Source organism: Suncus etruscus, chromosome 8 (genome assembly GCF_024139225.1).
Source record: "Suncus etruscus isolate mSunEtr1 chromosome 8, mSunEtr1.pri.cur, whole genome shotgun sequence".
Classification (NCBI taxonomy): domain Eukaryota; kingdom Metazoa; phylum Chordata; class Mammalia; order Eulipotyphla; family Soricidae; genus Suncus; species Suncus etruscus.
In genome coordinates this window covers 36,369,280-36,384,305 of record NC_064855.1, presented here as the reverse complement: position 1 = coordinate 36,384,305, position 15,026 = coordinate 36,369,280, and the positions used below count along the sequence as shown (strand labels likewise).

The 15,026-nt window shown below is 38.9% G+C and overlaps 1 protein-coding gene across 1 annotated transcript in view; it reads left to right on the top strand.

Moving 5' to 3' along the window:
* Positions 1 to 15,026, top strand: part of MICU2 (mitochondrial calcium uptake 2) — a 62,237-nt gene extending 47,211 nt beyond the window's left edge. The window contains exons 7-12 of the mRNA XM_049778263.1: positions 3,551 to 3,610; positions 6,188 to 6,285; positions 7,631 to 7,802; positions 10,076 to 10,184; positions 11,158 to 11,315; positions 14,774 to 15,026. Of these exons, the coding sequence (XP_049634220.1) occupies positions 3,551 to 3,610; positions 6,188 to 6,285; positions 7,631 to 7,802; positions 10,076 to 10,184; positions 11,158 to 11,315; positions 14,774 to 14,875 (699 nt within the window). The 3' untranslated portion in view covers positions 14,876 to 15,026. The remainder of the gene's footprint in view (positions 1 to 3,550; positions 3,611 to 6,187; positions 6,286 to 7,630; positions 7,803 to 10,075; positions 10,185 to 11,157; positions 11,316 to 14,773) is intronic.

The following is a 15,026-nucleotide window of genomic DNA, read 5'->3' as shown; positions in this document are numbered from 1 at the left end:
AATGAAGGTAATTCTGAAGTTTTATAGAGTGGTTCCTTTAGGTGATTGAGCAAAGCATTTCTTAGGAAATATGACCCTAATAAATATAAATTATTTTATTTTCATAAACCCATAAAAATATAATAATATTAGAAATTAGAGGAGACATTATATACTTTTTTTTTTGTTGTTTCTGGGTCACACCCAGGAGCACTCAGGGTTTACTCCTAGCTCTGCACTCAGAAATCGCTCCTGGCAGGCACGGGGGACCATATAGGATACCAGGATTCGAACCACTGTTCGTCTGAATCAGCTGCATGCAAGGCAAATACCCTACTGCTATACTATCTCTCCAGCCCCTACATTATATTTTTTAAATAATACCTTTATTTAAACACCGTGATTACAAGCATGATTGTAGTTGGGTTTCAGTCATAAAAAGAACACTCCCCTTCACCAGTGCAACATTCCCACCACCAATGCCCCCATCTCCCTCCTCCCCCATCCCTTGCCTGTATTCGAGACAGGCACTTTACTTCTCTAACTCATTAACATTGTCATGGTAGTTGTTAGTGTATTGTTTCTCTAACTGCACTCACCCCTCTTTGTGGTGAGCACCATATCCTGAGCCAGTCCTTTCGGCCCTCATCTCTGGACATTATTACAATAATGTCTTTTATTTTTCTTAAAACCCATAAATGAGTGAGACTATTCTGTGTGTGTCTCTCTCTCCCTCTGACTTATTTCACTCAGCATAATAGTTTGCGTGTCATCCACGTATAGGAAAATTTCATGACTTCATCTCTCCTGACATCTGCATACTATTCCATTGTGTATATGTACCACCATTTCTTTAGCCATTCATCTGTTGAAGGGCATCTTGGTTGTTTCAGAGTCTGGCTATTATAAATAGTGCTACAATGAATATAGGTGTGAGGAAGTGATTTTTTTTTGTTTGTTTGTTTTTTGTTTTTGTTTTTTTTTTCTCCCCACCCCCTCGAGGAAGTGATTTTTGTATTGCATTTTTTTAAAATATTTTTTCTTTTTTTTTATTATTTTAATTATGACAACAAAGATGCAAAGAAAGAGGACAGGGTAAAGTTACAGTGGAAGCCCAATCACCCATAAACAGAATTCTCGGTAGTCCCATCGATGATATCCCAGCCTTGAACTTTCAGCCAAAGAACATTAAGAAAAACAAAACTGAACCCATGTACAATACAATTACTTTGTCCCTCAAATCCCCAGTTGTAGTACATACTATTTCTTAGCAGCACACAATATAATCTAAAGACATTAGACTTATGTAACTCCTTAAACATTGAGGGCAAAGTACATTTCTCTAGTTCCATGCACATGCTTACTAGTTTAAGTTAGCCTCAAAAGTTTTAGTGGGTTGTTTTTCTTAAGGATTGGAGTCAAGGGAACATAGAAAAAAAACGGTATTAAAGTGGCATTTGTTTGCATAGGCCCACCAAAACATAAGGGATATGGAAAGGCAAATTATGGTCTAAATACAAGGAGACCCTACCCCTGAAGTTTCCTGGCACAGGACTGACTCTAGGCTCCAGGCACACTAGTTTGTCCAATTCAAGTCATCCTCTGTAGTGGCAATACACCTCCATTCCTCACTTAGTCTCTGTTGTTGTTGGTATCATGCTTCTGTATTAAAGATCCTGGAGTCTGCATATCCCATATTGTAGTCAGGATGGTGCGGAGCATCCTCTCATTTCACCTCACACTTACGGGGCAATAGAGAGAACCATGTCCTGTAGAGCAGGTCATTGTTGTTGTCAAGTCTTCTCAGTGTAAACGGAAGTCTCTTTTTAGGAGGTCGATGTCAGACCCTTGGTAGAGTCTTTCCTGGTAGAGGACTGCTTCCAGCTGTTGCTATAAAAGACCTTGGACGTTTCGTAGATAGCTTGCCTGGTTCCGGCGTGAATGGAGGATGCCCATTCTTCTGAGGCCTGTGCCAGGTCATTATATCAATGTTCAGGGTGTAAGGTACATTGTACTGAGATTTATTAGATAAGAACTTATCTGTATGTATGGTGTTTTCCCATTTTAATGTGTCTATGCAAACAAGGATCAATGCCATGAAGCGTTATTGGTGCATCTGGAGGCAATGGGAACAAGACCAGCAATTTCCATGACATAGTTCAATCATAGGCATCAAACTGAGGGACAGTTCCACCAACAATCCTTACTGAACAAATTACAAAGAAAAGACAAGATGAAAAGTGGATAGAAACATCATAGTAGAAGAATATATAGAGAGTTACATCAGTTAAAGAAAATACCCATAAAATATTCAAAAGATATATGTGTTCAATATGTGTTCAATTTCTGTCCTTCTAAGTAGTTCTGGGATTTGTTAGATCTACTGTACGTCTTTGGTCAGAGAATAGAACTGTGTGTTACTGAAGTTAAGAAGAGTAAATCTGGGGTACTAATGGTTGGGAGGAGCATATGTTCGCGCGGGGGCGCTAGCCCCCACGCGGTTTGCAAAATGTAGACTGGTATGAAATTGCCAGTGACAGCCTGAGTATAGCTGAGCAGCTATCTGCCACCCCCCAGATCAATCTCCACCCCCTTAGCCAACCTCTGTAGCCAGCCTAGGAGTGGGGAAAACCCAGGGTGCCCCATCAGCTCCTTCCAGAAACCCACCTGGAGATCCGGAGGAAAGGGGGAGAGGGGGGTCGGGTGACCCATGTCCGAGGCCCCCTACCCTAAGCCGGGCCAAGAGGCCGCTGGCACATGCGGAGGCCTGCCAGCTGCCCGCCCGTGCTGGCCAAAAATCCTGCTCCAGGAAGGGAGAGAGACCCTCCCAAGCCCGAAGGACAGGGATTTAAGCCCCACCCTGTATTGCATTTTTGTGTTCCTAAGGTATATCGCTAGGAGTGGTACTGTCATTATATTTGAATACATATTTAGCATGTTTGTTTTGTTTGTTGTTTGGTTTATGGGCCACACAGTAACATTCTGGTGTTACTCCCAACTCTGCACTCAGAAATTACTGCTGAGGGGGCAGGAGAGATAGCATGGATGTAGGGTGTTTGCCTTGCATGCAGAAGGACGGTGGTTCGAATCCCAGCATCCAGTATGGTCCCCCGAGCTTGCCAGAAGCTATTTCTGAGCGTAGAGCCAGGAGTAACCCCTGAGCGCTGCCGGATATGACCCCCCCCCCAAAAAAAAGAAATTACTTCTGAAAGGCTTGGGAATGATATGGGATGCCAGGGATAGAACATGGGTCGGCCGTGTGCAAGGCAAATGCCCTACCCATCATGCTATCAACCTGGCCCAGCATTTAGCATTATATATATAGCATTATTTGTTTTGGGGTCACACTATACTCACTCAGGGGTTACTCCTGGCTCTGGGCTCAGAAATTGCTCCTGGCAAATAAGGGGGACCATCTGGGATGCTGGGATTTGAACCACTGTCCATCCTGGATCAGTTGCTTTTAAGGCAAACACCCTACCACTGTGTTCTCTCTGGCCCCCATTTAGCATGTTTTTATTTGTAAATCAGTAGACATACTTGTAAACACACATTTGTGATCTATTTTTAGCTGCAGAAGATCTTAAGTAAGCAAGATGACTTAAGGACAAGAACTGAACTAGAATGTGAGGTATGTGGAAATAACCTAATTTTCCTAACATAATATTTATAGTGACTGCTATTATGTATATGCAAATAAATCTTGCCAAATAGTTGGGAAATTATCACTAACATAAATTTTCTAAATATTTAAGTTATATATATGCTATATTAGTATAGCCCAAACTTCAAATACACCCTAAGATGATATGGGGTGAATTACATAAATACTGGTCAACTGCATGCAAAAAAATTTTTCTGCCATTCACCCAGTTCTTCCTGAGAAATAAGAAGTCAAGCTCTGCTGTTTGCAGAAGATAGAATACTATATTTAGAAAATACTAAAGATGCAAGAACAGACGAGTGGCTAAAGAAACAGTGGTATATCTGCACCATGGAATACTATCAGCTATTGGGAAAAATGAAGTCATGACATCAGCTTCTATGTGGATGGATATGGAGAATATTAATGCCAAGTGAAATGAGTCAGAAGTAAAGAGGACAGAGAACTATAGCACTTATTTGTGGGGTATAACAGAAAACATAATATAGTAATAATACCCAGAAACAATAGAGATGAGGGCCAGGAGGATCAGCCCATGGTAGGAAGCTTGCCACAAATAGTGGAGGAAGGGGGGTGCAGTTAGAGTAGAGAAGGGACCACTGTGACAATGACAGTTGGAAATGATCACTAAAGACAATGACTGGGTACTGAAAGGAGATAATTTGATATGCATGATACCCCTTCAGTAAAGTATTGCAAACCACAATGTAAAAGGAAAACATAAAGGGAAAAGAAAGATAGGAAAAATATCCTATGTCCCCAGAGGCAGGCAGGGGAGAGGAAAGGGGGTTTGGAGGGAAACTGGGGACATCCATGGCAGGAAATGTACACTAGTGCATGTTGTTGTAAATTGTATAACTGGAATTCAATCATGAATAACTGGAAAATAAAACAATTGTATTATGAACAACCTTGTAACCATGGTGTTTAAATAAAGCAATTAAAAATGAAAAGAATTGTGTGCTACCAGAGACAGTATTCTTCCAGAGACAGTTCATGCATGAGAATAAATAATTCACTGTGCTTTATGTTTTTACCCTTTCATAGGAATGGTAGTGTATACAGGCTGCACAGTGGACCATACTCCCCTTTTTACTTTTCTGGTTTTGTTTTCAGCCATTTCATTGGTGCTCAGGGATCACTCCGGGTCAGGCTTGAAGACCATATATGGTCTTCTAATCTAATTTGATCTAAGGGATCAAATCTAAGTCCGCTGATGCAAGCACCCCATTCGCTATCAGTCACTCCACTTTTTACTTACTAGTTCTAATGTCCTCATATATTTAATAAGTTCATAATTATGTAGATATAACATAATCCTTTTTTTTTTTTTTTTGGTTTTTGGGCCACACCCGTTTGACGCTCAGGGGTTACTCCTGGCTATGCGTTCAGAAATCGCCCCTGGCTTGGGGGGACCATATGGGACACCGGGGGATCGAACCGTGGTCTAGTCCGTCCTACGCTAGCGCTTGCAAGCAGACACCTTACCTCTAGCGCCACCTTCCCGGCCCCTACAAATCATAATCCTATGTATAGATCATTTTATATGTATATTAATATGTCTGAAGGGTCACTTCCCAAAAATTTGAATGCTGTGTTAAGATTATGATCATTTCTGAAGTTGTTGATAAATTTTTATAAATATTGTTAACTTCTGTGAAAATAAACCAATTTGGGGGCAGGAGCAATATTTACAGCAGGTAGGGTTCTTGCCATTCTCTATGCCACATCCTCAGCCCTCTTTTTAAGAAGTTAGGTTCATGGCAGGAGACATATAGAACACCCAGGACCTGAGTAGTATTTCTTTCTCCAACTGTCCTTTTCAAAAATAGTGTCTTAAATGTCTGCTTCCTTTTATTCAGTTTTGTGAATAATCTTTTGAGCAGTTTTATATTTAATTTTAAAGATCTTTATTAGAGGTTTATTTTGTAATTTTGGATTTGGGGCCACACCTAGCAGAGTTACTTTGAGAGCCACTTAGAGGACATTCTTGGTGGTGCACAGAGGACCACATGGTAGTGGAGATCAAACCTGGCATTTCAGCACTTTGAGCTTTCGGTCCTAGCCATTATTAAAATTTTAAAAAGAAGGAGCCGGAGAGATCGCATGAAGGTTAGGCGTTTGCCTTTCATGCAGGAGGTCATCGGTTCGAATCCTGGCATCCCATATGGTCCCCCGTGCCTGCCAGGAGCAATTTCTGAGCCTGGAGCCAGGAATAATCCCTGAGCACTGCTGGGTGTGACCCAAAAACCACACAAAAAAAAAAATTTTAAAAAGAAAGCATCTTTGAATCTACTTCATTTATTCTCATTCATGGACATAATACAAAGAGCATTACAAATACAGACGAGCAAGTTCTTTAAATATTTCATTTTAGCCCTCATATTTTTCTCCCACTTGAGCAGACATTGACCACATTTATTGTTGTTCAAAGACTCTTCTGTCAATATTATCTTAAGATATCTTAAAGAGTTAAAGGCTCCAGGAGACACTTATTTTTCTTGATTATAACTACTTGATAATTATTGTGTAATTCATTTTAAGGAATTAACAGTTAAAGAACCTGAAATTAATACAACTCTTCAGTTGCGCTTTTTTGGGAAAAAAGGAAAAAGAAAACTTCATTATCAAGAATTTCGGAGGTAAATACAAATATTTATTTTTATTTAGGAAAGCTTTATAGATAAGAAGAAAAATTATTCATATTTGGGGAACTGCAGACCATAAAATACTATGTAGAATCTATATAATGTTTTTCTGATAATAAACCCTATAATGTACAATATTTTAAGAAAATGTTTTACAGAATACAGTGCTTTTTATTACTTTAATGTTTGCAGCTAGTGAAGACATACATATTAAAGGTTTAGGTAAATTTAGTTGCAAGGATGGAGAAATCCTGTATCTCTTAGGCCAAGGGAATTTCCTTTCTAATTTCCCCAATTATTGTGCCTATAAAAAAAAGAGAAAGAAACTTTGCCACACCAGCGCCCCTCTCCTATGTTTCCTTTTTTTTTTTTTTTAATTTGATGTGGTGTTTTGGGTTTTTTTGTGGGTTTTTTTTTTTGTTTTTGTTTTTTTTTTTTTTTTTGGTTTTTGGTTTTTGGGCCACACCTGGTGATGCTCAGGGGTTACTCCTGGCTATGGGCTCAGAAATTGCTCCTGGCTTGGGGGACCATATGAGATGTCAGAGGATCAAACCGTGGTCTGTTCTAGGTTAGGGCATGCAAGGCAAATTCCCGACCACTTGCACCACCACTCTGGCCCCTCTCTTTTTCTTTTTTCTTTTTTTTTTTTTTTTTTTTTGGTTTTTGGGCCACACCCAATGACGCTCAGGGGTTACTCCTGGCTATGCGCTCAGAAGTCGCTCCTGGCTTGGGGGACCATATGGGACGCCGGGGGATCGAACTGCGGTCCGTCCTAGGCTAGCGCAGGTAAGGCAGGCACCTTACCTTTAGCGCCACCGCCCGGCCCTCTCTTTTTCTTTTAAACTTAAATTCATAGCTTCTACACAGGGCTCATCCCCACTTTTTTTATTTTAAGTTTATCAAAATATAAGTTATGAATGTATGCTTATACAAATTGAGTATAGAAAGTCATAGGTTGAAACATGTACTGGACTAAATAAGCATTTCTGCATCATTGCCAAGTATTTTTTTTTTTTGACTCGCCATATCAAAAGGCAAACCCTTCAGCAGTGATAAACATACTTTGCAAAGATACAATATTAAGATTGAATGTTACGGGCCCGGAGAGATAGCACAGCGGCGATTGCCTTGCAAGCAGCCGATCCAGGACTAAAGGTGGTTGGTTCGAATCCCGGTGTCCCATATGGTCCCCCGTGCCTGCCAGGAGCTATTTCTGAGCAGACAGCCAGGAGTAACCCCTGAGCACTGCCGGGTGTGGCCCAAAAACCAAAACAAAACAAAACAAAAAAAAATTGAATGTTACTAATTAGTTTTATTAATTTCATATTTTAACTTTTAGGTTTATGGAAAGTTTACAAACAGAAGTTCAAGAAATGGAATTCCTGCAGTTTTCTAAAGGTTTGAGTTATATGAGAAAAGAAGATTTTGCAGAGTGGCTGCTTTTTTTCACCAATACTGACAATAAAGATATCTATTGGAAAAATGTCAGGGAAAAGTTTTCAGCATCAGAGGTATATATGCCTTTTTGCTATGCTTGCAATATATATTTCCTGTTTCCAAATTTTATTCTATACTTAGTTTTTTTTCCTCTTAAATTCTTTTATCTGCTTTCAATTAATTTTGAGTAATAAATAAGGCAGAAATTTGCACTTATTTTTCCTCTAAGTAGCTATTAAATTATCCACTGTCAACTATAAATTAGGTATATTTACATTATTAAAATAACTTCCAAATCAAAGCTAATAAGCCAAAACAAAGTTGTCCTGTTAAAAGTTATTCTATCAAATTTATAAATGTTTTCCAAATGCCATTTTCTGGTGAAAAAACTATTATCTAGATATAATTTTTTTTTTTTTTTGGTATTTTTGGGTTACACCCGGTAGTGCTCAGGTGTTACTCCTGGCTGTACGCTCAGAAATTGCTCCTGGCAAGCTCAGGGAACCATATAGGATGCCGGGATTTGAACCACTGTCCTTCTGCATGCAAGGCAAACGCCTTACCTCAATGCTGTCTCTCCGGCCCCAAGATATAATTATTATAGCAACTTCCCAGTATTGATTTCTGTTCTGTTTTTGTAATAATCACTTAGTAAAAGTTAACAAGAATGTAAAATTTAAAAGAAAATGACAGGTTGTAATTATAGGTCTAGAGATCAGTACAAAGAAAATCTTTTTAATGCTCAGCTGCTAAGATTTTATTTTCAAATTAAGAATTTTCATATTTAGTTTGCATTGTTTAAAAGTAATTTTAACTATTTTTAAATACAGAGATTTTTTTAATCAGATAGGATAAAGTTTAAAATCCTTTTGTTCCATTTAGTAAACAGTAGTAATTTCTTTTTTTTTTTTTTTTTTTTTTTTGTGGTTTTTGGGTCACACCCGGCAGTGCTCAGGGGTTACTCCTGGCTCCATGCTCAGAAATTGCTCCTAGCAGGCACGGGGGACCATATGGGACGCTGGGATTCGAACCGATGACCTCTTGCATGAAAGGCAAACGCCTTACCTCCATGCTATCTCTCCAGCCCCGCCAGTAGTAATTTCTTAATTTCTTAAAGACTACTTTTCCAAGACATAGAAAAATGAAGACATAAACATAGTAAAGGACAGAATTAAATTTCAACCTACCATATTTGCCGGCGTACAAGACTACCGGGCGTATAAGACAACCCCCTAATTTTGCAGTTAAAACATAGGTTTAGGCCTATATTCGCTGTATCAGACAGAACGTTCCTGTGCTGCAACTGTATGTACCACAGTGAGCCAATCACAACAAGCAAAGGTTCAAAGGTCATACTGTAATAGACTTCCTCTCTGACTCTGGCCAATCTGAGCAGGCTTTTGACAGTGTAGATTCAGGCCCAGAACATTGTCTAATTTGCATGCATCAAAAGCCTGCTTGGATTGGCTGAGTTAGAGAGGTGGTCCGAGCAGCCTTGCAGTGATTGGTGCAGGATCGAGTTGGAAAATTCGTTTTGTGGCAGTATTCAGTCAATTTTCATTTAGTGGCATATTAAAACATTTTCGGGATATACTCAGTGTATAAGATGACCCCCGATTTTCGTTTGACTTTTTTTTGTTTCAAAAGTCATCTTATACGCCGGAAAATACAGTAGGTCATCTAACTCCAAAACTCATTGCTATGTCTACTTACAAAACTAAGCCTAAAGGCAAGGGTGTGGATTACTTAGCAAAATGTATGTTTCCTGGGGCTGCCAGAAAAAGCCCCACAGAATGATTGTCTTAAACACCAAATGGTTATTTATGACTCTTCTCCTGGAAATCCAAGATCCGGGTGTCAACAGGATTGGTTGTGAGTGAGATCTTTGTTACTGACTTGCAACTTGGTCTTTTCCATGACAAAAGAGAACTCTGGTGTTTCTTCACTTTTTGTTGTTGTTGTTGTTGTTGTTACTGTGTTTGGCAGTGTGCCACAACTAGGACATCTTCCCTATTGAGTTAGGACACCATCCTGTGGCCTCTTTTAACCTTAATTGCTTGACTAAATGTTGTCTCTAGATAGACTGGAGATTCTGACTTCAACGTGCAGATTTTGTGAAGACACAATTCATTCTGAAATAGTAGTTTTCAGCCTTCAGTACTTGCCACCCACCTGCAGTTGGTGGTTGAAAGCAGTGGTCTGTTAGCCACTGGTCTATATAACCCAGGTGACCCTCTCCAAGTCTTGAGCTGTGCAACAGACTAGGGTCCTAGGGATTCAGAGTATATTTATAAGAATAATGTAGTTACAAAATTAATAATGAAATTCACTTTTGTTATTTTGTTAGAGCATTAGTTTGGATGAGTTCAAGTCATTTTGCAATTTTACAACCCACTTGGAGGACTTTGCTATTGCCATGCAGATGTTTAGTTTAGCTCATCGCCCTGTCAGACTGGGTAAGTTGTTGACTCATTTCATTTTTGTCACCTATAAATAATATCACTGTATTCTTTTGCTAGGAAGCCACACATGACAATGCTCAGGGTTTATTCCTGTCTCTGTACTCAAGAATGATTTCTGGTCCCGTTTTGCCCTGGGGTACTATATGGAATGCCAGGTCTCAAACCTGATTTGGCCACGTGTGAAGGAAGCAAGCACCTTACACACTGTACTATCTCTCCGGCCCCTGAATTCTTAACTAGATCAGTGATTTTCAATCCCCTTATCTACCAGTTTAACTAGGTGATATCAATCAAGAGGCCAATTATAAGTAATTGACCCTTGAATTAGGGTAGTCTGGCATTTTTAGTATACAAGTATATGAGAAGAACCAAGACGAAGTACAGGGATAAGGCACTTGCTTTGCATGCAGCCAACTTGATCCCCAGCATCACATATGGTTCCCCAGACACAGCCAGTCCAAGTACAGCGAGGTATGACCTAAACACTCCCCAAAAGAAATATATATAAGTAAACTAGTAAACAATAGGATTTAACAATTATAGCCATCATCTCTAATTTGTTTTGTTTTGTGTTTTTTCTTTTTGGTTTTTTCGGGCCACACCCGTTTGATGCTCAGGGGTTACTCCTGGCTAAGCGCTCAGAAATTGCCCCTGGCTTGGGGGGACCATATGGGACGTCGGGGGATCGAACCGCGGTCCTTCCTTGGCTAGCGCTTGCAAGGCAGACCTTACCTCTAGCGCCACCTCACTGGCCCCATCATCATCTCTAATTTTTAAATATTTGCATTTAAATATTGATTAGACTTAAATGGCCTACTTAATGTTCTGGTTACTTTCATGACCTAATTTGTTAATCAAATTTTTATTTAGATTTTGTCTTCTCAAATAAAAAAATTAAATGGTTCTTTTCTTGGACTGATGATATACATGGTAAACTAATTGTTTTATGTTTTTCTGGGTTTTTTAGCTGAGTTTAAAAGAGCTGTCAAAGCAACCACAGGACAAGAGCTCTCAAATAATATTTTGGACACTGTCTTCAAGATCTTTGACTTAGATGACGATGAATGCCTTAGTCATGGAGAGTTTCTTGGGGTATTAAAAAATAGGATGCACCGTGGCTTATGGGTAATATATTTTGACTCTTTAAATTTTTATGTATAATTATGTGAATGGTATTAAACCTAGAATTTGATCAAACATATAATTTCAAATCTATTAATTTATAGAATCCAGTATGATATTATTTTCCCCTTTACTGTGACTACTCAGAGACCACTGACTAGAATTTAGTCAGAATTTTTTTTTAAATAATTTCTTTGTTTAAGCACCATGGTTACAAAAATATTTGTAATTGGGTTTCAGTCATTGAATGTACATCAATCTTCACCAGTGTAATTTTCCCACCACCAATGTCGAAGCAAGCACACCATACTTTCTTTTATTTTTGTTATATCCCATAGATGAGACTATTCTATATCTATTCCTGTCCCTCTGGGATTTAGTCATAATTTAATTTGATCAGAAAGCATTACCTAGAATTTACTTTGGGCTCTCGGGCTCTAGTTACATACACCTTTATTCAAATCCAATTTCTGTCACCAATTAATGGTTGACTATTACAAAACCAGCTAAAATTTTCTGAGCCTCATTTTTAAGAAACCAATTGAAATCTTTCTTTAATATCTTTATTTAAGCATCATGATTACAAACATGTTTGTAGTTGGGTTTCAGTCATAAAAAGAACACCCTTTTCACTAGTACAACCTTCCCATCTGCAGTGCCCTCCATCTAAGTCTTCCTCCCACCCCACCCTGTCTTCGAAACAGGCATTCTTCTCTTACTCACTACCATTGTCATGCTAGTTAGTGTAGTTATTTCTCTAACTGCACTCACTACTCTTTGTGGTAAGCATCATGGGTTCATCTCTATTGTCTCTGGGTATTATTACCATACTGTTTTCTTTTTCTTAAAGCCCACAGATGAGTAAGACTAATCTGTATCTATCTCTCTCCCTCTGACTCATTTCACTCAGCATGATTATTCCATGTTCATCCATGTATAGGAAAATTTTATGACTTCATTTTTCCTGATGACTAAATAGTATTACTTTGTGTATATGTACCACAATTTCTTTGGCCACTCGTCTGTTGTCAGGCATCTGAGTTGATTCCAGATTCTGGCTATTGTAAATTGAGCTGCAATGAACATTGGCATGCAGAAGGCATTTTTATATTGTATTTATGTTTTCCTAGGATATATCCCTAGGAACGGTATAGCTGGATCATATGGGAGCTCAATTTCCAGTTTTTTGAGGAATCTCCATATTGTTTTCCATAAAGACTGGACTGCATGGCATTCCCACCGGCAGTGAATGAGAGTCCTATCTCCCACATCCCCACCAGCACTGATTGTTCTTGTTTTCTGTGATGTGTACCAGTCTCTGTGACATGAAATAGAAACCAGTTGAATTTATTAAAAAGAATTTGAGAATTAAGGGTAAAAAACTTAGAATAATGGCTGAAATATTTAAAATAAAAGTTAGCTATTGTCATTCAAATTCACATTGTACCTGTAGAAATCAAACTCAAAATTTTATTTAGATTGGAAATTGCAGTCTACAGATTAAAAACAATAACTTGGAACCAGAGCAACAGCACAGCGGGTAGGGCGTTTGCCTTGCTCACAGCCAACCCAGCACTGGCCCAGGTTTGATCCTAAGCATTCCATATGGTCCCATGGCCTTCCAGGAGCAATTTCTGAGTACAGAGCCAGGAGTAACCCCTGAGCGCCACCAGCTGTGGCCCAAAAACAAAAATAATTTTGTGTGTGTGGTTTTTGGGCCACACCTGGCGTTGCTCAGGGGTTACTCCTGGCTGTCTGCACAGAAATAGCTCCTGGCACGCACGGGGGACCATATGGGACACCGGGATTTGAACCAACCACCTTTGGTCTTGGATCGGCTGCTTGCAAGGCAAACGCCACTGTGCTATCTCTCCGGGCCCAAAAAATAATAATTTTAATTAATTAATTAAACAATAAAAACAAGAACTCAAGAAGAATTGTACAGTGGAAAAATGAAATGGAAAATACAGTAGATTCATAAAAAACAAAACTATTTATAAAAGTAAATTATCTACAGCTATAAACATTACCTACAGAAAATTAAGAGATGATCTTCAGGGGCTAGAGATAGCACAGCAGTAGGGCATTTGCCCTGCATGCAGCCAGACCCAGGACAGACAGTAGTTCAAATCCCAGAATCCCTTCTGGTCCCCTATGCTTTCCAGGAGCTATTTCTGAGCACAGAGCCAGGAACAACCCCTGAGTGCCGCTGGGTGTGACCCAAAACATATATGGGATACCGGGATTTGAACCAACCACCTTAGGTCCTGGATCGGCTGCTTGCAAGGCAAACGCCACTGTGCTATCTCTCCAGCCCCTCACCTATGGGTTTTTAAGAAAAATGAAAGACATTATTGTAACAATGCCCAGAGACAATAGAGATGAGGGCTGGAAGGACTGACTCACAATATGAAGCAGCGAGTACAATTAGAGAAATAACTACACTGACAACTATGGTAACAATATGAGTGAGAGAAGTAGAATGCCTATCTCGAATACAGGCAGGAGATGGGGGAGGAGGGAGATTGGGGACATTGGTGATGGGAATGTTGCACTGGTGAAGAGGGGATGTTCTTTTTATGACTGAAACCCAACCACAATCATGTTTGTGATCAAGGTGTTTAAAGATAGTTTTTAAAAATAAAAAAATTGGGCCCGGAGAGATAGCACAGCGGCGTTTGCCTTGCAAGCAGCCGATCCAGGACCAAAAGTGGTTGGTTCGAATCCCAGTGTCAATGACAAAAATCTTTATTAGAAAAGAAAATGATGTACTCGGGGCCTCAACATCTTAAAAACAATATATTAAAGATGATTATCCAAATCTTTGTTATCTTTGGAAGGAACCTCCAGTACCATCCATCATTTTACTTTGCCCTCTATTCTTTAGTCATCTTAGGATAACTTAGGATGACTTGGATATCTTAGGATATTCTTGGGATCAGAGGGAATATAGTAGTTAAGGCACTTCCCTGTACACAGTCAACCGCAGTTCAGTCCCTGGCATCATATCTGTTCCCCTAATCACTAGCAGGATTAATATCTAAATACAGAGCAGCCAAGATTAATCTCTAAATACAGCAGGCCAGGTCTGGCTCCAAAACTGCAGCCAAAAATGCGATGGGGAAACCCAACTACAATAATGTATGTAATCATGGTGCTTAAATATATTTTTTTTAATTGGGTAGAAATGGCCCTAATTCACAGTCACTTTGTACCTTAAATATAACTGTGGAAGACTTGTAATTCATATTGGTCACAACATATTAAAAAAAAATAAAGGTATTTTATCTTTTTGTCTTTTATATTTTGTCCTTTATAGTTCTATTTTAATCATCTTTTGCAATTCACCTCAAACACTTTTTAGAGAAGAATAGGAAAGAAATAAACAGCAACAAAGTAGTACATATGAAATGTTTAAACCTAAAAAAGAAGGACTTTTAATTTTTACTTTTGTGTTACAGGTACCACAACAAGTAAGTATACAAGAATATTGGAAATGTGTGAGAAGAGAAAGCATTAAAGGAGTAAAAGAAGTTTGGAAACAAGCTGGAAAAGGTCTTTAGAAAGCTGTTAATATTGACATGCTACTGCTGCAAGTGCCAAGATTTGGGGTTTTTGAGTACCAAGTTAATTTCTCTAAATCTCCATTGATTTCTTTTGTAATATAAAGATGTCTTATTTTTGCTTCAGATTCAATAATTTTAGTAATATTTC